The 24,541-nt window shown below is 35.1% G+C and overlaps 1 protein-coding gene across 3 annotated transcripts in view; it reads left to right on the top strand.

The window, feature by feature from the left end:
• Positions 1-24,541, top strand: part of LOC112043184 (muscle-specific protein 300 kDa) — a 140,247-nt gene that overhangs the window by 23,198 nt on the left and 92,508 nt on the right. For 2 of the 3 annotated variants that reach the window (XM_052883332.1, XM_052883331.1), the window contains 12 exons: positions 33-380; positions 581-841; positions 918-1,388; positions 1,488-2,786; positions 3,668-3,841; positions 6,170-6,268; positions 6,519-6,756; positions 6,873-7,207; positions 7,293-9,743; positions 17,308-17,440; positions 17,885-18,057; positions 18,408-18,559. In XM_052883332.1, the coding sequence (XP_052739292.1) occupies positions 33-380; positions 581-841; positions 918-1,388; positions 1,488-2,786; positions 3,668-3,841; positions 6,170-6,268; positions 6,519-6,756; positions 6,873-7,207; positions 7,293-9,743; positions 17,308-17,440; positions 17,885-18,057; positions 18,408-18,559 (6,134 nt within the window). The remainder of the gene's footprint in view (positions 1-32; positions 381-580; positions 842-917; positions 1,389-1,487; positions 2,787-3,667; positions 3,842-6,169; positions 6,269-6,518; positions 6,757-6,872; positions 7,208-7,292; positions 9,744-17,307; positions 17,441-17,884; positions 18,058-18,407; positions 18,560-24,541) is intronic. The other variant, XM_052883333.1, reaches the window with a different exon arrangement.

Raw genomic sequence — 24,541 nt, 5'->3', positions numbered from 1 at the left:
TTGTTGTAAGTATATTACTTATTAAATTTTAGGAACACCAGCAACATAATGCTTTATACGGAGAATGTCAAGACTGGCTCGATAGAACTCGAGAGAAACTGAACCAGTGCGCCGAAATTCCAAATACATTGCAAGAAGTCAACAACAAAATTAACACCGTGAAACTTTTACGTCAATCTTTAGAACAAGGTCAGAACAAACTGAGGTACCTTTTAGAACTGAAAGAAAAAGTTATAATGAACACCGAACAAACTGGAGCAGCTAAAATACAAGAAGATACAGATAACTTGAAGCAAGAATTTGATAAACTGATTGCAGATTTACAAGACATACGCAATAAGTTGACTAGCAGAGCATCTCAGTTTGATGATATTTCAAAGGTATTGCTGTAATCTTATTTTACAAATTTTAATTTGTTTTTTTATAGAACTACATAGCTAGAGTACGTTTAACTAAGCGAGACATCACATAGACACCTTGTTTATATTTGTGCTTGGTTTGGTAGCCAGGGGTCAAGTTAATGCGCAAGAATTATACTATTCCATCATTATACATACTAATTTACTACATAATTTTGCAGATTCATAAATTACTGGTAGAATGGTTGGATGATATCGACCAAAAAATACAATCAGATGACTCCCTTCTTAACGATCTCTCTGAAAAGAAAGCGAAGCTAGAAAAGTTCAGAACTTTCAACCGTGACATTGACTCTCATAAAGATCTTGTCAACAAATTAAATGAAAAACTTCAAGAGGATTCATCTCTGAAATCTAAAGAAATTGAAGACACACTGAAGAGATATGATGACATAAGAAATACTGTTAATGATATGATTAGTGTAAGTATTAACTATTTAGTAATGTTAATTATTTTATTTGCAATATCTTAAATTAATTTTGTATAATTTTATTCAGAAACTGGAGGATTACGTAAATACTCATATTCAGTACAAAGAATCTTATGATAACTTCTATGACTGGATACGTAACTGTAAAATTGAAATCCAACAATGCTCAGATTCACATGGTGCAAAGGAAGAAGTACAAAAGAAATTGAAGAATGTTAATAAAATTATTAGTTCACTGCCTAAAGGAGAGACATTACTCAAAAATGCCGTAAAACTAAGTGAAGCAGTATTAGAAACGACAGGTAACGAAGGAAAAGATAATATTAATCAAGAAATAAAACAATTGAAAATAGAATGGGAGAACTTACAACAAATTTGCAAAGATACGAAGAAATTATTAGAGAAATGTTTGTCAGCGTGGTCTGATTTTATCGAAACTTTAGACAAAATGAGCGCTTGGGTAAAGGATTTCGATAGTAAGTTAAATGCTGTACAAAAGGTAGATAAAATAACACCTGAGTACCTTGACAAATGCCGTGTAAGTATATATTTTTTATTTATATGAAATGTTACGTACAAGTATATTAGGATGTTTTAATAGTGTGCGGTATTTTTTATTAATGTAACGGTTTTTTAGGATCTCCTTGCTCAAGCCTTGGCCAATAAACACGTTATGGAAGAGCTTAATGATAGATGTGAAAACTTAATGGAGCTCAGTGCCTGTGCCTGGGTCCGTGATAAGACAGTTAATTTACAAACTGAATACACATCTCTATTAACTAAGATACAAGGTCTAGTGTCCAATGGAGAGAAAAATCTTTCTGATCATACAGAGTTTATTAAAGCAAAAGAAGAACTTCAGAAATGGTTAGAAACAGCACACGGAACCATACATGACTCAATCGGTGTTGGTGATATTGACACTACAAAAGACAAATTAGAAACTGTTCAGCTCGTAACCAACAGAATGACTGAAGGTCATCATTTGCTTCTTATTTTACAAGAGGCTTTTAAGAAGGCTCTAAATAACACACCAACAGAGGAACAAGATGGCTTACGTAATGATGTCAAAGTTCTTCAAGAGAGTTGGGACCAACTAAAAATAGATCTTAACTCAATAACTGCTCAACTTAAAGCTGCCATTGGAAAATGGGAGGACTTTGAAGACTCGAAAAATAAAATGAACCAATGGATAAAAGATACCGAACAAAATTTAGACAAAGTACCCGCCACAGGTGGTGAACTTGGTGAAATGAAGACTTTACTGGAAAAGTACAAACATATTGAAGATGAAATAAATAACAAGTCACCTGAACTACAGCGTCTTAAATGTGAAGGTAATGAACTTAGCAGTTGGGCAAGAAAACCAGCAGTAAGAGAAGCAGTGAAAGTCATAGAGACGAAAATAGATGCGTTAAAAACGAAATGTGCAGCAAAGAAAGCCGAGCTTGAATCTGAAATTAAAGATTACAACCAATATCACCAATCGCTTCAAGATACAGAGAAATGGTTATTACAGATATCTTTCCAGCTTATGGCGCACAACTCTTTATACATCGCGAACCGTGAACAGACAGAAGAACAGTTAGCTCAACATGCTGTTTTATTAGATGACATTCAGAAGTACCAGTCGACATTGGATGACTTAGAAGGGAAAGGTCGTGCCCAAATCGAGCGGTATGAAGCAACGACGCCGTCAATCCGCGATACTGTCGGAAAGCAACTGAAGAATGTTAATGATAGTCACAAGAGTTTATTAGCAACAGCGCTACAGATCGAACGGCGGTTAAGAGAAGGGCTGGCGAAGTTTAAGGAATATGAAGACACACTAGAAAGTATATTAAATAATTTAGATGAATGTGAACCAGCTATCACGGAATTAGACGTTCCTGTTGATGGTCTTTCTCACGGACGAGATTTGCTAGACAAAGCTAGGGTGAGTAAATCTTACTTTTGTATTAATAGCGTAAAAAAACTAAGGCCCAGTTTCTCCACCATCTGAAAAGTGTCGCATAGTCTTAAGACACTTTCACACTTTACGACAAATTAAGAAGAAAAAATTTGTGAATAATTTATCCGACACTTATTAGAAATTAGTGAAACCGACCCTTACAAAATTAAATATAATGAAATGCTCTATCTGATACACTGTTCATTATTTTTGCATTTTGCGTTTACTAAATTACTATTAGTACCTATATAATTATTATATGCTAGCGGACGCCCGCGACTTTTGTCCGCGTAGAATTCAGTTTTTCAGAAATCCCACGTGAACCATGGATTTTTCCGGGATGAAGAGTAATGTGTCTGTGTTAATCTAGAGTAAAATCTATTTCCATTCCCAATTTCAGCCAAAACGCTTTAGTAGTAGCGGCGTTAAAGAGTAACAAACATCCAAACAAACATACATTTATACAAACTTTCGCGTTTCAAAATGAAAATCAAAAATCATTTATTTCAAGTAGGCTCAGTTGAAGCACTTTTGACACATCAGTTGACTATTTGTAAAGATTCTACCACCGGTTCGGAAGGCAGGTTCTGCTGAGAAGATACCGGCAAGAAACTCAACAGTTGCTCTATCTTAATTATCTAGTTTATAACATTAGTAGGACTTTACAAAAAATTATTTACTAAATTACTATTAGTACCTATATAGGTACTAATATTGATTTAGTAAACGCAAAATGCAAAAATATGGAACAGTGTATCAGATAGAGCATTTCATTATATTTAATGTTGTAAGGGTCGGTTTCACTAATTGCTAATAAGTGTCGGATAAATGATTGACTTTACAAAAGCTGTATAAACTCTGTTAAGGCCCTCCACAACCGTCTACAAACCGAAAAGAGCCGGCTCTCTGCAGCTGTGGCGGCGTGTTCTGCAGCCGCCGCCTCCGTGTCTCGCCCCTCGTCCCCCGCAGACACCGCGCCCCTCCCCGTGCCCCCCCGCGAGCTGCACGTGCGCGCACGACTGGAGGATCTCATTGACCAGGTATTAAAGCTTTCAGGTGCGGTGCTTGCTTCTGATGCGCTTACGTCATTATAAAGACTTTCATCTTTGCAACCAATGATTTTGTAGGTGTCATTATGTATGTTATTTCAAAATATTGAGGGCTACCCTGTTTGTAAGATCACCAATTGCCACCTTTTCGTTGTACCAGTAGACCTTGTGTATGATGTATCTCGAGACGAGAGATTGACAAATGTTGACCAATAGCCGAATTGGGACGAAAGAGAGAGCAATAATTCAAATCTGCCGCATATATACATACAAAGAGCAATGTTTCATTTGACACAATGTCAACCAATAGTTGACAATGTGTTTCCTCTTGACGAGATATTTCGTTGACAAATGCTAGGCCTCCTGGATTGCGGATATTGAACTATAATTTTGTATGTTGTGAATAAAATGATCTTACTTCACATATCAATTTATTGAATTCATTACCGTAAAACTGAACCTCGTATTTATAGTAGCAAAATTTAATGGCAGCCTCTAAAATAATGAACCTGTAATAATATGTAACGAGTGTCTTGTATCAGTATTTATAAGCCAGCTACATGTTATTGGTTACATAGGTGAAGTCCGGGTGTTGATGTTAATATTATATTTTCTGTTTTTTGTGAAGATTTTGTTATCTGTTTTCATTTATTCTTTATCACTAATAAGTCTTTAAGGAGATATAATACGAGTTTTACCTACGACAGCCTTCTTTCCATCTTCTTATCCATTATTAACTAAATGGATAGGTATTGTTTTTGGTGTACTACAAAACTACAAATAAAGAGTAGGCATCTAGTCATTTATGTAAATTTTTGTATATTTATATAATAAATAAGACTCAGTGGTTGTTATTTTAATGTATCGTAAGCTTTAAGATTGCCAGGTCCGAAAAAGAGCAAAAACCAACGAGTTTGTAGAGCCGTTGTTAAAGTAAGAATTGTTTTGATTTTGAAAATTTCGTCAATGGAAGTGGTAGATAGCAAATGTAGTTAGATAATTGTAAATATTGGCTTTCGTTGGCAATTTTTTTGCACCTGGTTTCTGAAGCAGATGGTTATTTAACCTGAATGTCTCTTATTGTAAAAAACCTTATATTGTTTCTATGACATTATGGTATAAATGACTATTTCTGAATCAAGATGTTGTAATTTACTTAAGTATCTTTAGGTTAATCTTTATTGATTATAAGATTTCTTTTGATGACTGTTATAATAAATCATGATCACTAATAAAAGTAAATGCGTGGTGACGTTTTGTATCTTTATTTAGAGATATTTTCATTTAAATTGCTACTCATCTTGATACAGAGCAAACGCTGCTTAATATAAACCACCTTTCCATCAAGGATGTGTAAAATGTGTATTAGCGAGGTAGGGAAACGACTTGCCCGCGAATGCTTTATATCCTGACTAGTGACAAATAGATTCCACAAATTAATTCCAAATAACAGCCAAATCCAGTCAGAAGTTTTTATGTAAAAGAGTTTATAACATTAATCACTTTTTTGCAAATCTCGCAAGAATCATGGTTTCTTTCAGGATAACCTGTGCTAATCTAGGATATAATCTATCTCCAAACCAAATTTCAGCTAAATCAGTTCAACACCCCCGAAGTTAAAGAGTAACAAACACCCATACAAACTTTTGCGTTTTAGTATGAAGTAGGAAACCATCAGTTTTTCAAAAAGCTCGCGAGATCTATGGATTTTTAAAGCGACGAATAGCAACCTAAGTGTTAATCAAGGACACAATCTCCATGGAGATAGATTTCCATTCAAATTTCAGTTAAATTGGTTCAATAGTCGCGACGTTAAAGAATTGCAAACATCCACACAAACTTTTGCGTCTATAATTAGTAGCATTAACAAAGATCGTAATAATTACTTTGTTTTCGTCTCTATCACTGCTTGGCTACGACAATTAATCGATTTCATTGATAGCGTTATCCATGCATACTTCGCCATACACATAACACACATCCCTGTTAGGAAGATTTTATAAGAAATGTACATAGACGAATTAGCACAGAAACGTGTTAGACATTTTCTGGTTACAGCGTTTATAATATTGACTAACACAATGATCACTATTCACGAAATGTTTTGATGGTGCGTGGGAGCGTTTCGAAACTTTGCCGTAGATGGAAATTGACAAAATATTTAAAAAGCTTATCTAGACATACTTGTTCTATTAAATAACCTATATAACAGATGTTATAAAAATTTCCATCTACTATCAAGCTTTCGCATTCTCCTACCTTTGACACTAATTGCACTGCCCACTAACCCGCACTTGTGTGATGCATGGTTTGTTGTAGAAACATGTAAGCGAGGTAGGCAGCGCGAGACTTGACACCATAATTAAGTCTCTCGAAGCACCTGAGTTCAGCCAGAAATTCGTGGCTTTTGAGAAAAGGGTAAGGCTTCGCTTTATAAGTAATACTTTACACATAAATGATGACTCACTTTGTTTCACCACTTCAGTTTGTAAATAAGATTTGGCACAATTATCAATTAAGTTCTGGATACATCAATAATTTGCTGTAAATGTTTTTCACTTCCTAGCCATTCAATTTAACTCAACAAGTACAATGCACTGTTTATTTAATGGTGCCAACAAATAATGAAATAAATAAATATAAATTTATCTTAATCCTACTCTCTTAGGTACAAAGCCACCTTGAAACCTTACGAGACGCAGTAAGTGGAATGGAAGAAGCCATGAAGCAAGTGGTAGAAATCCAAGAATGGATCAACGTACACAGTGCCTTAGCACATGATTGGCTCTCGAATCCATCAAAACTGCGCCCAGAAGCTGCCAAACAAGACATGGCGGCTATGAATGACGCTCTTGCGTCTCTGGCTGAAAAGAGGAATAGGCTACTCACGGAGATACCAACTGATGGTAATTTCAAGTTTATCCTTAAAACATTCTTAAATTTTACACTTCTAACAAAATAATATTTCATATGTTCTTTATCTTTAGTAATATACCTACTTATTAAATAACACATATTTTAGGCCTAGAAGATGAGATGAACCTTGAAGAAGATCTAAATGAACTAGAACAGACAATACTTAAAGCAATAGAAAGGGAAAAGGGCAACCAAGCCATCATCGATAATTTCAGGTTTAAATGTCAAGAAATTCATGATTGGTTTGATTCAGTTTTGAAAAAAATGTGTTTGGCTGACAAAGGATCTGGCTTACCTTGCCCGCAAAAAATGAATGCACTGAAAGAGTTATCAGCGGAGTTTGGTCAGTCAGGTAAAGAAAAAGTAGACAACATCAAAACTGTTGGGAGTCAAGTTATTAACATTGTCAGCAATCTAGAATCACAGCAAGTAGAGGAACAGGCAAGTAAATTTAAGAATTGTAAATGATTCGAATTCTTATTTGTAATATCATTGAATTATGACTAATATATTGTTATTATTTCAGATGAAATCCGTTGAGAGAAGATACAACGATATCGCTAAGCGCATTCAGCGTAAGCTTCAAATGCTTGAAATAACATATAAAGCCATTGACGGAACAAAAAGTGAAGTCGCTGCTCAAAATGAATGGATGCAAAAAGAAATTGACAACATTGTACATCCTGAACCTCTGGGGTATGATAGTAAATCAGTAAAGGAAAGACAAAAGAAGATAGCCAATTTACTTAAAGAGACCGATAGTAAAAAGACTGTTATCGATTCGTTGGAAAAGAAAGTAAGCAATATCCAATCTGAACTGGAACCGTCTGAGCAAATGCAATTAGAATCAGAACTTTCAGAATTAGCATCTAAACAAAAGCAACTTGCGTCACTTATCAAACAAGAAATTGAAAGATTAGGTGGCTGTTCTGAATTAAGGAAAAAATTGGAGAATGATATTGAAAAAGCTAAGAAATGGCTTAAAGATAAGCTTGCTGAAATTAAAAAACTAGGTGGTCCTATTCCTCTAGAAGCAGTTAAAGTAGAAAAGGAAATTGCCATACATAAAAAACATCAGACTGAACTATCTGATTTCCATAATGATTCTCTTACGGAGGTCATGCGTCAAGGCAATGCTGTTTCTAAAGACTGTTCAACTGAAAACAGAGCTAAACTACAGTCTATGTTAGATGACCTTAACAAATCATACACGTCTGCTAAAATAGATATAGATGAAAAACTTGCTGCATTAAACAAACTATTGCAAGGTAGAACTGAGTTTGAAGCTGACGTTGCAAAGATTCAGAGTTGGTTGAATGAAGCCGAAGTGGCTGCTACTCCAGAATTACGCACAACATCTCTGCAACTTTTAGAGGAACAATTAACCAAGTTTGAAAAACTTAGCAAAGAAGCTGATGAAGTGGAAAAGAATATAATCAAAATTAAAGACAAATCTAAAGATATTATGGATACTTTATCAGACTCCAATAAGTTGCAACTTAAGGAACAAATTAACGTACTATCTGATAGATTTGCTAGAATAAAAGCTGTCATCAACGATAAAAAGAATATTTTATTAAAACATATCAAAGAATATAAAGATGCAGTTGCAAAGATAGCTGCTGCATTAGAATTCTTAAATGAAATCCAAAATAAACTTAAAGCATTAAACAAACCAATAGGTAGTAAAGTTGAAGATGTTTTGCCTATAATCCAAGCCTATGAATCTATTTTAGATGATCTAAAGAAAAATAAGGCTATGCTCAATGAATTACAAGGTGGCAATCTCCATGATCTACAAGACATTTTATCTAAGCAAGATGAATTAATGATAACAATCGAGGACCAAATTTCTAAATTAAAACTGCTTCTACTACTGCGTGAGCAATTCTTTGCTCTCGTTAGAGAAATTGAAGATTTCATTTCTAAATACACAGATCTTACTTCAGAAATCGAAAAATCAAATGACTCTTTGGAAGATAAAATAAAGCGTTATGACGATATTATTGCCAAAATCCAAGGTTGCGAAGCGTTACTTGCAACGGCAACTGATAAAGGGCAACAGATCGCTGCAGAGGGCACTGTTATTGACAGGAATAACATCACTGAGCTACTGCAATCTCTGAAGCAACAATTATTGACATTAAGAAGAACTGTTGAAGCTAAGCGCCAAGAGCATGAAAGAGCTGCAGCTGAACACAAGAAACTTGCAGCAGATATTTCTGGAATACTTCAGTGGCTACATGACAATGAAGCCGCAGTACACTCACGGCCTCTTTTAAACAGAGATGTTGCTAGCGTAGACAAAAAACTTATTGAGCACGCTACACTTGCTAAGAACGTTCAATCTTACTTGGAAAAATTAACAAAGATAATGGACGTTATTAAACATGACGATGGTGTTCCCGGTACACTACTAGAAATGGTATCAGAGGGTAATTCTCTCAAAACATCTCTGCCTACTGAATTAGGAAATAGAGAAAAACATCTGCAAGATAATAAGAAATATAGGCAACAGTATCAACAGATGGTCGAGAAACTGAACATCTGGGTAAACGAAGCGGGAATACGACTAGGCATGGGTAAAAATGGAACCGATTTTGAAAACATCGAGGCTGATTTGGAAGAACATAAGACATTCTTCAATACATCTGAACCAGAAATGAAAGACTTAGTTGGAAAACGAATGCAGGACATCGTTGACAAAATTTGGCCATCACTTACAGCTTCAGAACAAGAAGAATTATCAAAAGAGCATCAGAAACATAACCAACTATTGAAAAATACACTCAATTCTGCGAAATCACGACAGGCGCAATTGGAACAAGACTGGGAAATATGGAAAGATTTCTGCCAACTTGTGGAGAAAATTAAAGCAATTTTAAACAAAAACGATATAGTACGAGAACCTGTGATGTCAGTGGACTCCCTCCGCATGTACGCCGAGAAGTTGGATCACGCCCAGAAAGACTTAGAGGTAAGCATTTTTATTTATTAGCCTCTACTCGCGTTCTAAGCTCATTTCTGTGGGATTATGAAATAAATAGTCGCCATGTGCTATATCAAACTATAGTCTACCTAAATTTCTCCTAGATCCATTCAGATATTGAGCCTGCGTGATTTCCTTTATTTAAAAACTTTCTACAAAGTATTAGAAAACATAAAAAATAATGAATAAATTAAGTCAATTTCCATTTATGAAGTAGGACTGTCATAGGTAGATATAGTCGTCGTAGTCGTCGTTATCAACCCATATACAGCTCACTGCTGAGCTCGAGTCTCCTCCCAGAATAAGAGGGGTTAGGCCAATAGTCCACCACGCTGGCCCAATGCGGATTGGCAGACTTCACACACGCAGAGAATTAAGAAATTCTTTGGCGTGCAAGTTTCCTCACGATGTTTTCGTTCAACGTTAGAGACACGTGATATTTAATTTCTTAAAATGCACACAACTGAAAAGTCGGAGGTGCATGCCCCGGATCGGATTCGAACCCACACCCTCCGGAATTGGAGGCAGAGGTCATATCCACTGGGCTATCACGTCTCATAGATATAGTGCTTATGATTAATTTATTAGTTATTTTATATTCAACCGATAGTCCATAAACTAATTTCCATCTTTCATACGTATTATATATGCATATAAATTTTCTTAAACAATATAAGTACCTAATTATAAGAACGTGTCCGTGTTGTATTCAATACTTTGTTGCAAAGTGCCGCCCGTCAATTTGATGTCGTTTTACTTATTTTTATTGGTTTCACATTGAACGAAGTCACTGAACCTTCTGTGTTCCATTGTTATACATTTAAGGCGAAAACTGACCAATGGGTACCCATATCCACTGAAGCTTTAAAATATTATTTATTTTAGTAGTACGTAGGTATCAATCTCGTATACGAGAGAGATATATATTTCCTTTGTAAGATGTCAGTTTGGCTAAGCTAAGAAAATATATCATTAATAAAAGTAGCTGAATACTTCAATCTCAACTGTTTATATTACTGATAGTTTCTAGAGAATCGGCATTACAATAAATTGTTTTAGTATCAAGATACAGATTGTTTAAATGATCGCCGATCTTTGATACCTAGAAGGGGCATTTAAGAAGAAGGAAATGCTTGTTTCCATTAAGCACCAGTGCCCTTCGTGTAGGAAATTCACTTGAAATAGTATCAAAGATTTGACCACTAACCCTGACAATCTGTAGATATATCAATATCATATTATGTTTTGTGATTTCATAATATGAAATAATCTCATTAAACACAATCCAGACCATACCTGAGTCTGGAATTTAACTCTGGACTTAATTCACAAGCATAAATAAATTGCCCCAAAGAGCTCTAGGTACATATTTCAGAGCCCTAACATGTGACATTATGGCGTGTCGTATAGGAGCACCAAATTGATTTATCAGTCATAATGAATTCACTCTGCGTCCTATTCTGTTAAGGGGGTGATATAGGAACAGGGTGTCTCTAACAAAATTGTGTATTTTTCGCTTTAAAGAATATTAGCAATATTTTTTTTGACCATCCAATAGTTAATTGCATTTCCATCAATTAGTTGTGAAGAGTGAGAGTTAAGAGTGGGTACAATAGTCCAACGGGCGAAGATTGACCGTATGACCTTTTGGTGTTGAGTCTGATCTAGCCGTGAAGCTTTCTAGATATAATTGGTATTAGCCGACGCCCCGCAGTTTTACACGCGTAGTTACCGTTCCCGTGAGAATACAGGGATAAAATATAGCTTATGACACTCACAAACAACGTGGCTTTCTAGTGGTAAAAGAATTTTCGAAATCGTTTCAGTAGATTCTGATATTACTCCTACAAATTTTACCTCTATAACATATTAGTATAGATAAGTGTATTTCCAGTAAATTATTTTTATATTTTTACTGGTATTTATAGATTGATATTCAGCAAATGGGTTTTGTCTTTTGGTCGGTAATTTATTTTCGGTCTTTTCAGCAGGTTTACAAAATGTTCAAAATAAGTGTAATAAAAGTTAATGTAAAACAGTTTAGAATTTAATAAATTTGTATAAAACATCTTTAATGAATAGGTACTTAAATTCAATTCGTTATAATTGATTACCTAATTATACCAATTTATTTATTAATAATTTTTTAGGTCAATACATCTGACTGGTTGTAACTAATATATTTAAACACGCATTTCAATTAATGAACTTGCCAAATTTTCCAGTTTTATTACTAGTTTTTACCTAAAGAACTCTTTTTAAAACGAGTTCAGTACAAACGATTCTTAAAAACTGCCAACCCAGAACGAACGAATAGGTTCCATTGAAGTGGTCTCAATAAGTGATTATAAATAGTAAAGAGCATAATATTGAGATGTCTGCTCCTTAAATGTTATGACGTGAAACGTTATGCAGATACGATTCGGGGAGTCCCGGGAAAAATATACTCAATTTAAGTCCTCACTAACCTCGCGTGTGTATATTACCTCTTTGAACTCCAGTGTTGCCATTTATTAAAATAAATGCAATTGGTTTTTAGCATTATTCCATCATACTTGTTGCTCTAAGTCGCATAATACAACAGCTAAGTAGATCACGGTTAAATAGTCATTTTTATTATGAGAAAGAACTAAATAGTTTTTAATAACATTTAGAAGAATTTACTAATATGTAGGTAGTAGGTACTAAATGACATTGCAACTAAGCAATAACTTCAAGATTAATATTTTTCTTATCATTAAATGACGTGATAATGATATACGTATAGGCAATAAGTTATCTACCTACTTTCCAATTTTCCAAAAAATCTAACAAATCTACACATTCGACAAATAGTTCAATTATACATAAAATATATCATCAATATCACATAAAACGATTATTTGATAACGATAGTTTTTTTTATTCTCGACAAATTAGCCCTTGACTAGCTACAATCCCACCTGATGGTAAGTGATGACGCAATCTATGATGGAAGCGGGCTATTTTGTTAAGAGTAGGATGAAATCCACACTCCTTTTGGTTTCTACACGACACCGGCTTGGCGGTACGTCTTTGTCGGTAGCCACAGCCGAAGCCTCCCAGCTTTCCAATCAATAAGTTGTACAAATAGTAATATTGTATTCATTGACTTTTAATTCAATCAAATCAACCTTACTAGCCAAAATCAACTAAAAATCAAAATTAACTCAAAAATTACTAGCTCAAAATTTACTAGCCAAAATTTAAGCATTTCTGCTTATTTAAAATAATAGTTTGGAACTTTTGCGAGGTGTTATAGTCCAGAAACTGGTTGACATTTTTAAGTAGGTAATTGAGGCCTACAAGTATTTGAAGCAAGCGGGAAACTAGTCCTGTACTTCTCCTATAACTAGGGACCTGGCTGGGGACTTCTGGCTTAGCTTCTTTGACTTTGGCAGATGCTTACGAAATTATTCTGCAAAAAAATTTAAAAGACCCGAATGGCTTTTTCATTATAAAAATGTTGCCTCAAATATATTTTTTATGCGTTAGTGTTGTGTGCGAAAGTAAAACCGACACAAAGTAGGGTCGGGACAATAATTGCACAACACAATACTCGAGTTAACTCCCCTTAACGGCGTGATGATGTCATGCAACAGTGAGTCAAGGCCCGTCAGTTGTAGCCAGCACACAGAGCAATGAGAACGCACAGCGGAAAACATTACCTTTTATTTTCTGATTTCTTATTGTGCAAGTGCATTCACGTTACCACCTAGTTTTGTATTCTATATTATATTAATTGTTTTTTTTTTATTTTGTAAGCAAAAGTGTCGAAAATTCCGCGCAAAAGGAAGGTGAGTGCACGTGGTAATGTGTATTGTGTTTGCCGGCTGATTTGTTTACAATTGGACGCCGGTCGAAACTTTTCTACCGATGCAGAGTGCAATGGTTATGCAATTATTTATGCGAGTTCTTTATTAGTTCTATTTCATTAGAATTTCGGTATTTTGTAAAGAAATTTTCATGTTCTCTATGATGAAAAAAATATACAATTTGGTGTATTTTTTTAAGTTTTAGGATTCCAATTTTCCATCAAACTTAGCGATACACCTAAGTTGGTTCTATAAGTGAGTGATATATTCCAGTGAGTAGGAACTAATTCTAGATTGACTCAGATTAGTTCTGAGTCCTTAAACAGTTAAGGGTCGAAGTTATTATGGCATGAAATTAGTATATATTTTTTAATTTCCTTCATATCTTTAGGCTTTATCTTTTTACACTATTAATATCGTAAACACAAAAAAATTCAATAAATTGATAAAAACAACTGTTGGCTTTAGAGTTATTGCATTACATCGCCCATTTCAAGGGCTAAATTATTTATTGACGAGGGAAATTCAACCCTTGCTCACCTGACTCATAATAATATTTGACTCTAAATAGTTATAAATATGATGGACATAATATTTGATATTTAAAAAATCTTTGAAAGTAAGATTGTACGAATTAATTTCAAATAAATAATTATGTTCAAATCACGCAAAGCGCAAACCGTGACGAGAGCTCTACCAGCGGCTCTACCTAATTAAATTTTTAATGTTGTTAGGTATTGTTTTAGTAGACTCGTTATAATTACAAAACAATTATTTCCTCATTTTCAAATGGCTTACAAATGTTAAAAAATTTGAAATTACAAAAAATTTTGACTTTAGGTAAAAAATTGGTGAAAATTAAAACATAAGCATACAGAAAGCGCAGTGATAGCCCAGTGGATATGACCTCTGCCTCCGATTCCGGAGGGTGTGGGTTCGAATCCGGTCCGGGGCGTGCACCTCCAACTTTTCAGTTGTGTGCATTTTAAGAAATTAAATATCACGTGTCTCAAACGGTGAAGGAAAACATCGTGAGGAAACCTGCATACCAGAGAATTATCTTAATTATCTGCGTGTGTGAAGTCTGCCAATCCGCATTGGGCCAGCGTGGTGGACTATTGGCCTAACCCCTCTCATTCTGAGAGGAGACTCGAGCTCAGCAGTGAGCCGAATATGGGTTGATGACGATACAGAAAGCGTGAAGTAAGATAGATACAGTGGCACTAGTACACAGTAGTGGTACTTGCCTTGGCCTTGCCTTGGTAGTAGTACTTCCTTGCCTTAGAGGGGCCCTGTATCAAAATTTGCTGATACAGACATAGACAGGCCCTATAGACAAACGGCAAATCCCGAAAATCTCTTTAGCAGTTTTTTATGGGTTTTTTTTCCAGGAAGCATCAGATTAAGTGAGATTGTGTGATATGTTTTTCTAATTTTTGCTTTTACAAAATTGGATAGACGGATAGAACATAAATACGGTACGTTCGGAACTCTAAAGATAGTAGGCTACTATTTAGGTCAGTTGTAAACCTATAATTTTTAGCAGATGAGTAGATAAGAAGTAACTTTGAACTTGTCAATAGAAAATATTCTCATTGGAAGCACGCAACGCTGCATTGTTATAATATTTATAACCTGTTTAGGATCCATTCCGCCTCGATCAGTAAACCATTAATTAGGCGTAAACTGGTATTTGCACAATAGAGCAGGAAATTAATTTAAATAGACTTTTATTATTCTCTGTATGATATGGATTTAGGGTTGCGCAGTCACAGAAAAGCAAGCTATAAAGTTTAAACGTTATCGAGTAATATTGACTTAAACTACGGAACACACTATCCGTGGGCATGGTTATACACTTGGCTGTTTTTTTTATTGTGCTATTAATTGATTAGCATTCAATTTGCGTTATGTTAATGGTAAAAGAAAAATAAGAAGTTTTTGATGTTCAAGAAAGATATTTTTCGCTTGAGAAAACTCGTTTGTATCGGAATTTATTACGACTATCACCCAGCTCATTGATCAAATAATAACTTTAAATAGTTTAAGTAACTAAAAAACATATTCCTGACAGCAAAAACTTTCATATGATATCCATATCATGGGCGTGGATTTCAAACAGCCGCCATCTTGGGGAGGCCGCCATTTTGGATTTGTAATGACGTTTTTTAGCTAGTTATGTATTGTCATCAGAACTCAAAGCGTGTGCAAAATTTCGTCTTAATCGAAGACCGAGAAGTGGGTCAAATTAAGATTCCAAGATTTTCTTACATAAATGGTTACAAGTGAAGCTAATGTAAAACGTGTAAAAATAATTTAAACGATCTGTAAATAGGTATACGACGTTGTTTGAATGGATCAGCCGTTGTCTATCGTATTCAATCTTTTGGTGTGTCGCTTAGCAACCATAAGTTACCTTAATGTTAGTAGTTGTAAAAGCACCCGTGAATCGAACTGAAAGGTCAGGATAAACATTTACATTGATGTCAAGTTCAGCTCAAACAACAAAACTGACCGGTTACTATAAATAGCCGCAATGAGTTAAGCATACAACGTCCAAGGTCACTGTCGATGATGCTCCGAGCCGTTTTCCTTGCCTAAAATGTCGATGAAATAAACTGTACAGTTTATATACGGTTCAGTTTGATGTTTTCGCAGAATTCCGCCTCTCCATTCGTTAATTTCGAATGAATGAAATAAATTATCTCGCACCGTAATAATAAACGGCGAAAGTAATAAGTTTTTAACTTATATTATACTAGCTGACACCGCGCGGTTTTACCCACGTGGTTCCCGTTCCCGTAGGAATACGGGGATAAAATAGCCTATAGCCTTCCTCGATAAATGGGCTATCTAACACTGAAAGAATTTTTCAAATCGGACCAGTAGTTCCTGAGATTAGCGCGTTCAATCAAACAAACAAACTCTTCAGCTTTATAATATTAGTATAGATTATAAAGCGGTAAAGTACGTACCATAATAACAAGGACGAGGAAAACAAGAGACAGTAGCTTACTGTCCAAAACGTTGTCTTTAAATCCTAACTAATTTTGATTTCTATATTATTTTGTCTTGCTTATATTTGAATCTTATCCTAAATTATCATCAAAATGATAATTTTCATTCGCAAGATAAATTTACAAATTGCCCAAACGACTCTGCAAAATGTTAGCGCTATCAAAACCTTATCACGCGTCGCATTCCCTGATAACATTGTAAACAACTTGATACGAATACCGTTTACATCTCTATAATAGTATAGTCTAATCTTTTTTATAGCACTTGTACTTTCTAGTACACTTTCGAAGATTAAATACTGCTGTTTCCTGTATGTGTTGCCATGCTACTTAAATATACCATTCAGAACTTTCCGTATGATCTTTCTTGGTTTTAGATTGGAGACGCTGTAAGAATCACAAATCTATAAGTTACTTTAATGAGTTCCTTAACTAATCCTTCTCATACTCGTGCCACATTTTATATGTTTCGATACATACGGCAGGTCTGCTCGTTAGTTCTTTACGATATAATATGAGTATCTATGAGTACATAGGTCCCCAAGCGAAGAGACCATGTAGATTCTCTTTCGTTGCGATGGGAGAATTGCCAAAATCATATACCCCTTGGAGCATACATCTTAGAACTACAGCGGCAATATTGAACTGTTCTTTCCTTATTAACCAATTTTAGTTTTAACTCTTTTGTTTATCTTCTGCCAGAACCAACAGCCGCTCCTGGACGTAGTTCGGGAGAGGGCGAGGGAGCTCTGCAGCGGTGCGGATGCCGCGAGTGGAGAAAGAGTCGAGCAGAAGACTAGAGACCTCGTCGCTGACTGGAGCACAGCTTTGGAAGGTAGAGTTCCTTATAATTTTGTGTCCTTGTGACAGATACCGTCTGCGAAACTACAATGAAAACTCTTATTTCTGCCGCTAAGAAATCGAGGCGTAGCGTGCTTGCTACTTGTGTGTTGTTTAGACGATGGTCCTTACTTACATCTTACTTCAGATCAGGCAGTCAGTAGTTAACTTTGGATCGATTTTTACTCCTGGATCTCGCTATAAAATACTGTTTCTTAATTTTTTAAAGTAATTGTTAGTGGCCGATGGAGTTGAGAAGCTGGTGGTGTAACTCTTCCGTACCTTGGGCGTTTAACTGATGGTCCTGGTCATTACCATCGACATCTAATTGTTACAAAGTCAAAGACTTATCAGCAGGCTAACCAGAATCCCCTCTAAAGAGAGAAGAGGAGAAGAAATAAACAGTTGATGATAATTTACCCGAGTATAACTTCACCAGGTTTAGCTGAGCGAGCGGTGGAGGCAGACAGCCAGCTCCAGCGCTGGAGCCAGCTGCTGGACACGCAGAGAAGCCTCGGGTCAGCTGTCACAGCCATTGGAGACCGTCTCCGACAGCTGGACAGTAACCCCGCTACAAGAAGACGCGCCTTGGACACCAGGCATGCTCTACAGGTAGGAATGACTTCTTGACATGACTTGAATCAAAATCAGGACTATGTATTTACTCATTTTTATAAGGAAAATATGCTGAGTTAGATTTTTTTAGGTTACCTATGGCCCAAAAAACAGATTTTGTCTGAGTGCTTCTGTTAGAAGATTTTGTTGAGCACTCGAGTGGTAGAGGCCCATGGGTATTGATAGTGTTACTACTTACTAACTAGGTAGTATTCTGGTTTATGGCATAATAAAGAATGAACAAAGAAAGTAAAAATAAGGAAAAAATAATCACGTCAAATAACACAAATTCTGTCCTATCTGAAAAATATTTCGATTGGTATCATATAATTATATGTATTGTGCAGGAACTGCAAAGCGAAGTATCAAGCTTAGAAGAGACAAAGGACGATCTTCTGGAGCACGCAGACTTCGTTGTGTCTCTACTGAAGCCTAACTCCAAAGAAGCCGCTGCCGAAACTGAGAAGAATGTCAAGGAATTAGTGGAGGCTTATGAGAAGTGAGTATTGTGTTGTGTGGCATGAGTAGAAATGTAGAGAGTAGAGAGAATCCCAGTAATAGCCCTATAATGAGATTTTTTGGGGCGGTATATTCCCAATAAATGAGCAGTTTAATTGTTATAGTCTTAGATTTGGAATCTTCATGCTTTTTACCTAAATAAGTTGTTTAATCATGAATCTATTTTAGTATCCGTATTTCATTGTTATCTTAATATAATCGAAAGTTTTTGCATTTCCTTTCCCATAAACAAATTACAGGATTTTAGCTGCAAGAAAGGTAAGATAAAATGTTTGCTTCTAAAATCTAAGTGGTGATAGTACTTTAAGAGCGGAATTTCTGGCTAAAAGCGTTTTTTGGGCCTTTAATTTCCCCGATATGTCCAATCTAGCCCCATCGATGTAACTTCATTGTCAATTTCCGGTGTAACGGACTACATTCGACATGGGAAACGATTTTTTTCAAAAGCTAATGTAAATTCGCCGATTTAAGTGAGCGAGAACAGGATGCATAGGTCGTCTATAAATAGCATATTTGATTTCAGCACATACTGCATCGGGTTTCGCATTATTGCCTGACGTTTTGTTACTTGCAAATACAATGATTTTTTTCTTTCAGATACTTTTAAAATGTTATTCTTACGTTAACGCTATTTCTAGAGGAAAAGAATATAAGTATGTGATTTACTTACACGATTTAAATATCAAATCTATTTCTTGATTACAAAAAATTTCGGTTTTTTATTCGAAGGAAACTCTAAAACTCTTTAAAGATTAAATCTTTTAGAAAAAAGATTAACGGTTTTGTAGTTTAGTAAAATAATAAAAATTAGTACCTATCGTGACATGCTTTCTATTACATTAATTTTGATGAATATTCCACACATTTGCTTACGGAAGCGAAAAGTTGTGCTTATCGAAAGTTTCTAATAATTTAGATCGTCTTGTATTTTTGTGGCAAAAAGAGAGGAATGTAGATTATGAAAATTCTTTCTTTTTATTATTATTCTTTACAAGTTAGCCCTTGACTACAATCTCACCTGATGGTAAGTGATGATGCAGTCTAAGATGGAAGCGGGCTAACTTGTTAGGAGGAGGATGAAAATCCACACCCCTTTCGGTTTCTACACGGCATCGTACCGGAGCGCTAAATCGCTTGGCGGTACGTCTTTGCCGGTAGGGTGGTAACTAGCCACGGCCAAAGCCTCCCACCAGCCAAACACTTTCCAAGATATATTCGGTAAAAAATCCGATAAACAAGCGAGCGACGTAAAGTCTCAAGTAGAACGCACAGCATTCGAGTAGGTGCTACCACGTTCTCCAGTAAAAATCAATATTGTTCTTTCGTGCACCTATTCATTTTTATCTCGAAGTTAACAAAGTGAATCGATGACTACACAGATCGATTGTTGTCGAGTTTTTGCGCGAAGCGAGCGACTTCGCCATTGTGAACAAGTCGAGGGTTCTCAGCTTGAAGTTACGTAAGTAGGTGCTTTGGCAGACAACACGTTCCGTACATTTCTCGTACATTGATAATTTTTTTTTACACTGAATTGCGTTTATGTTTTCGCTAGTTTGCGAGACTGATCAACTGATTCTCGCGACAATATTAACCTAAAATACCTTTTTTGAGACCCTCCTTCTTCAATGTACTTACTTATGTTACATTTCTAACAATTGCCAAGTGAATTTCTTCCAAATTAAAGTTACAAAATAAAGCACAATGGGAATAACTTACTTATAAAAAATATTGGGAGTGACTTGTTCTATTACTGGGTACTTTATTTCTAAATGATATTGTGAGATGAAACATGTTTAAGCCAATTTAAAATTATATAATTACTGTTGAGACGCGTAGGAAATCCAGGATCTTCTAATTATATTCAAATTCACGAGAGCGCGGAAAAGTTAAAAATCAAAATTCATTAATTTCAAGTAGGCTTAGTTTACAAGCACTTTTGAAACGTCATAGTTGACTGTTTGTAATGACTCTACCATCGGTAAGGAAAACAGGTTCTGCTGAGAAGAGCCGACAAGAAACTCAACAGTTGCTCTTTTAAAAAATCATACAGTACTATAATTATAATTTGCAACTGTTATCATCATTACAATTTCTTAAAGTTTTACTTCCTCTCTGAAGGTGGATGCTGATCCAATGGTGTCTCAGCACTTTTATCAATAAGGAACCCTTTAACCTCGACTAAGTAAATGTTTTTTTAACACGTTACTTAAACTTATGCATTGGTAGGTCCATTTAACTGTCCTAAAGGTATCGTTATAGAAGAGTACAACCAACCCTACTTTTTTTTCTACTCTTTGGCGACAAGTGGATATAAGTAATTTAAGCAGATATAACTTAAAACAACAAAACCTGTAGGTAGTAGTAAATGCCCACACGTGCACCAAATACCGCAGATCATTCTTTGTAAATGTTTGTAACTTTATAATATCGCGAACGTTCAGTGAGTTATGACTATGAGAAGGTTGTTTAATGTTTTGTAATCTGTGTTTTGAAAACCTTGTCGAGATTCTTGAAACTTACTTCGGTAGGTAGTCTTATTTGGTTAGTTAAATTTCAAATGAGTCGGAGATAAGAATCTAACGAAATCTAGGTTTAATTGTAACTGAGCATCGATCGTACTTAAATATAATAGGGTAGTTGACACTTTTTTAAATAGTATTAAATTGTTCGTTCATATCGTTATATTAGATTGAAAAGAAACATCATAGTTAAGTGAATAAATAAAAATATTTTTTTGACAATACGAACCAAAACGGTGTCGGCCATGATGGTCTATATTTCATCGGTTCATGACTAAATCTTAAACAAACGGTTTATTGTTACTCAAAATTGTTAGTTATTAATATTAATTTGACATTCATTACATTTAGTACATCATAACATTCTGACGTCACAAAATGGACGATAACGTTTTTGACGTTTGGAAAAATTGATAAAATATATTATTTTTAAATTAAGTTTTATAAGAAATCCTTAACTTCTAATAAATAATATCGATATATTACTATACGAAATATACCTAGTATACGAAATTAGTATTGTTTATATTAAATTAGAGTCAACTACCCTATTCTATTGAGTTTCTATTATAAAGAACTTCGAATCGGTATTTTGTAGAGTCAACGTCTCTTGAGGATGCTCCGGTTTTGGGATGAAACGTGCATTGCATTTGCTGTCAATTCTGGGGATGTTGTCGCTAATATTTGAAGAAATTTCGGGAATAGCAAAATAAATAAATATGCAATTTGAAAGGGGCACATATCATACATAGCTACATACATCTCACAAATATAAAATATCTAATAAAATATTCAGATTAATTAAAAAAAATTGTAATTTTCGAAGGCTAATTCACACCAAAATGCATTACAATAGTTACTTTTAGAAATTATACACTGGTTTAGAAAATAATTACCTAGATTTTTTTTTAAATTCCTGGAGACTTTTAAATTTTCAGACATGTGCCCTTTTCGAAATTGCACATTCAAATCAATTAGTCACCATCTATTAATGATTTTCGGCAAAATAACGCATGCTTCTATTCATTAGACATTTTAAAGGTGTAAAAATGTAACGTGTTACGTAAGAACGTTGAATCCGGAAGCATGTTTTTTTTAAACTTGGCAAAGACTTGTTTTTCATGCCACCTCTCGACACCTTGTAATAGGCTGAAAAAGCACTCAAACTGTTCATTATTACAGTGTAGTAGAGTTCAAAATACTGTGACCAGGATTTTTTTAGCGTAAAATTACATTGGCGTCTGAAATTCTGGTAGGTAAGGTAGGTTATTGATGGATGTTGGCGATGACTTCTAGTTTTTTTTTTTTTGGTGTTTGTTTTTGTTTAGTCTTCCGCTCTATCGCCTCAATGTCAGTGAAATGATTTTTTAAATTCATTTTGCATTGGCTGAATTTTCATAGATCACTTTGTACAAAATCTATAACTAAGTTAGTATAGTTCAATGCTCAATAAACTTGATACTTAAATGGAATTTATCCGAATCCGACTTACGTAAAGCAAGTGCTCTAGTATTATTTAAACAAAATTATTAACACCATTTAATTAAACGGATGGATATAAGGCGGCCTCCGTGGCGTAGTGATATGGGTTCGATCCTCAGCTGGGTCGATTGAGGTTTTCTTAATTGGTCCAGGTCCGGCTGGTGCGAGGCTTCGGCCGTGGCTAGTTACCGTCCTACCGGCAAAGTCCGACCCTAACGCCTAATTGAAAACTATTCATTATTTTTAAAACGACAATAGCTTAATTTCATAAGTGCTTTACGTTAAAATACAAACGAAATTTGTCAAAGTAATATTTTTTAAAATTACTTCCGACATTAAGATGTTGAAATTCTAAATTTCTATCTATCTATATAGTAAGTAGTTTCTATCTATATAGTACGTATAATCTAAATGAAAAAAATATGTTCGTCTATTTAAATATTAGAAGTTGTCATTTGCTCAGATTAGCTTTATTTAGATATCCCTTAATAGCCCAGTGGTTATGACCTCTGCCTTCAATTCTGGAGGGTGTGGTGTGGGGTTCGATTTCGGTCCGGGGCATACACCTCCAATTTTTCAGTTGTGTGCATTTAAAGAAATTAAATATCACGTCTCAAACGGTGAAGGAAAACATCGTGAGGAAACCCGCATACCAGAGAGTTTTCGCATTGAGCCTGCGTGGTGGACTATTGGCCTAACCCCTTTCATTCTGAAAGGAGACTTAACCAGTGAGCTGAATATGGGCTGATAAGGAAGATCCCTTAGAGCGATGCAAATTTCTAACCCATATCCAAAAAGTCCGCGAAGCTAAATTCAAATTTTAATTAAAAAATTAAATAAAAATACATCGAAAGGTGTCGAAACTTTATTTCACTCCCTCGCAATTCGACAGAAAATTTTATAGCAAGAAACGCCTATTAAAATTCAGGGAGTGTCGGGCAGCTTGACCAGTTTATTGCCCATTCAATAAGTTTCTCTTAGAATTGTATCCAAATTGAACTTTATCCCCAGGTAATAAAGAATATAGGTAAATAAAGGACCAAGTCCAGGCTGCTTGGTGAATTAAATTTGCACATACGCTAGGGTTGGCAAATTTAACTTTTCACTCGTGTCATAACAAAACATAGTCCTTCGTGTCTGACAATTTTATTTACTACTAGTTGACGCCGCGTGGTTCCCGTTCCCGCAGGAATACGGGGATAAAATATAGCCTTTAGCCTTCCTCGATAAATCGGCTATCTAAAACTGAAAGAATTTTTCAAATCAGACCAGTAGTTCCTGAGATTAGCGCGTTCAAGCAAACAAACAAACTCTTCAGCTTCATAATATTAGTTTCATTAAACTACATTTTAATCGAAATTTAAAAATTAAATATACATAAGGCCAATTGGATCATCATTATTTGTGAAGGTACACAGGAAGTAAAAATAAAAATAATTGTAATAATTTTACCTATTGTAAATTAGAATACTATTTTAAAGAGCAACTGTTGAGTTTCTTGCTGGCTCTTCTCATTAAAAACTGCCTTTCGAATCGCTGGTAAAGTTTTTACAAATAGTCAAACTTGACATTATTTTTAGTTTATCACCAGTTTAGCGTGATGTGTAACACTAATAACAATCATTGTACAACGCACTGATCGATCGGCTAACCCTAAGGGTGATCTTTTGGCAATTTTGGCAATTCAAAATTTTTCATAATGTATTTTGTAGATATATTTAACGAACGACCACTCGTAGTTACGCCCGCGTAGTACTCATTCCCGGAGGAATATGGTTTAGTGTTACTCGCTGATAATGTAGCTTTCCATAGATGAAACAATTTTTAAATTTGGTGCAGTAGCTTCGAAGTGTATTCGTAACAAAGGAATAGAAAGTCCAATCTTGCCTCTTTATAAGATAACTTTAGATTACTTTTATAATTCGGTGACAACCCTACTAACGAAATGTATCATTGGTTTG

The sequence above is a fragment of the Bicyclus anynana genome, chromosome 9, assembly GCF_947172395.1.
Source record: "Bicyclus anynana chromosome 9, ilBicAnyn1.1, whole genome shotgun sequence".
NCBI lineage: Eukaryota > Metazoa > Arthropoda > Insecta > Lepidoptera > Nymphalidae > Bicyclus > Bicyclus anynana.
Note: the sequence above shows the minus strand (reverse complement) of the source record. Positions and strands in the feature narration are given on the sequence as shown.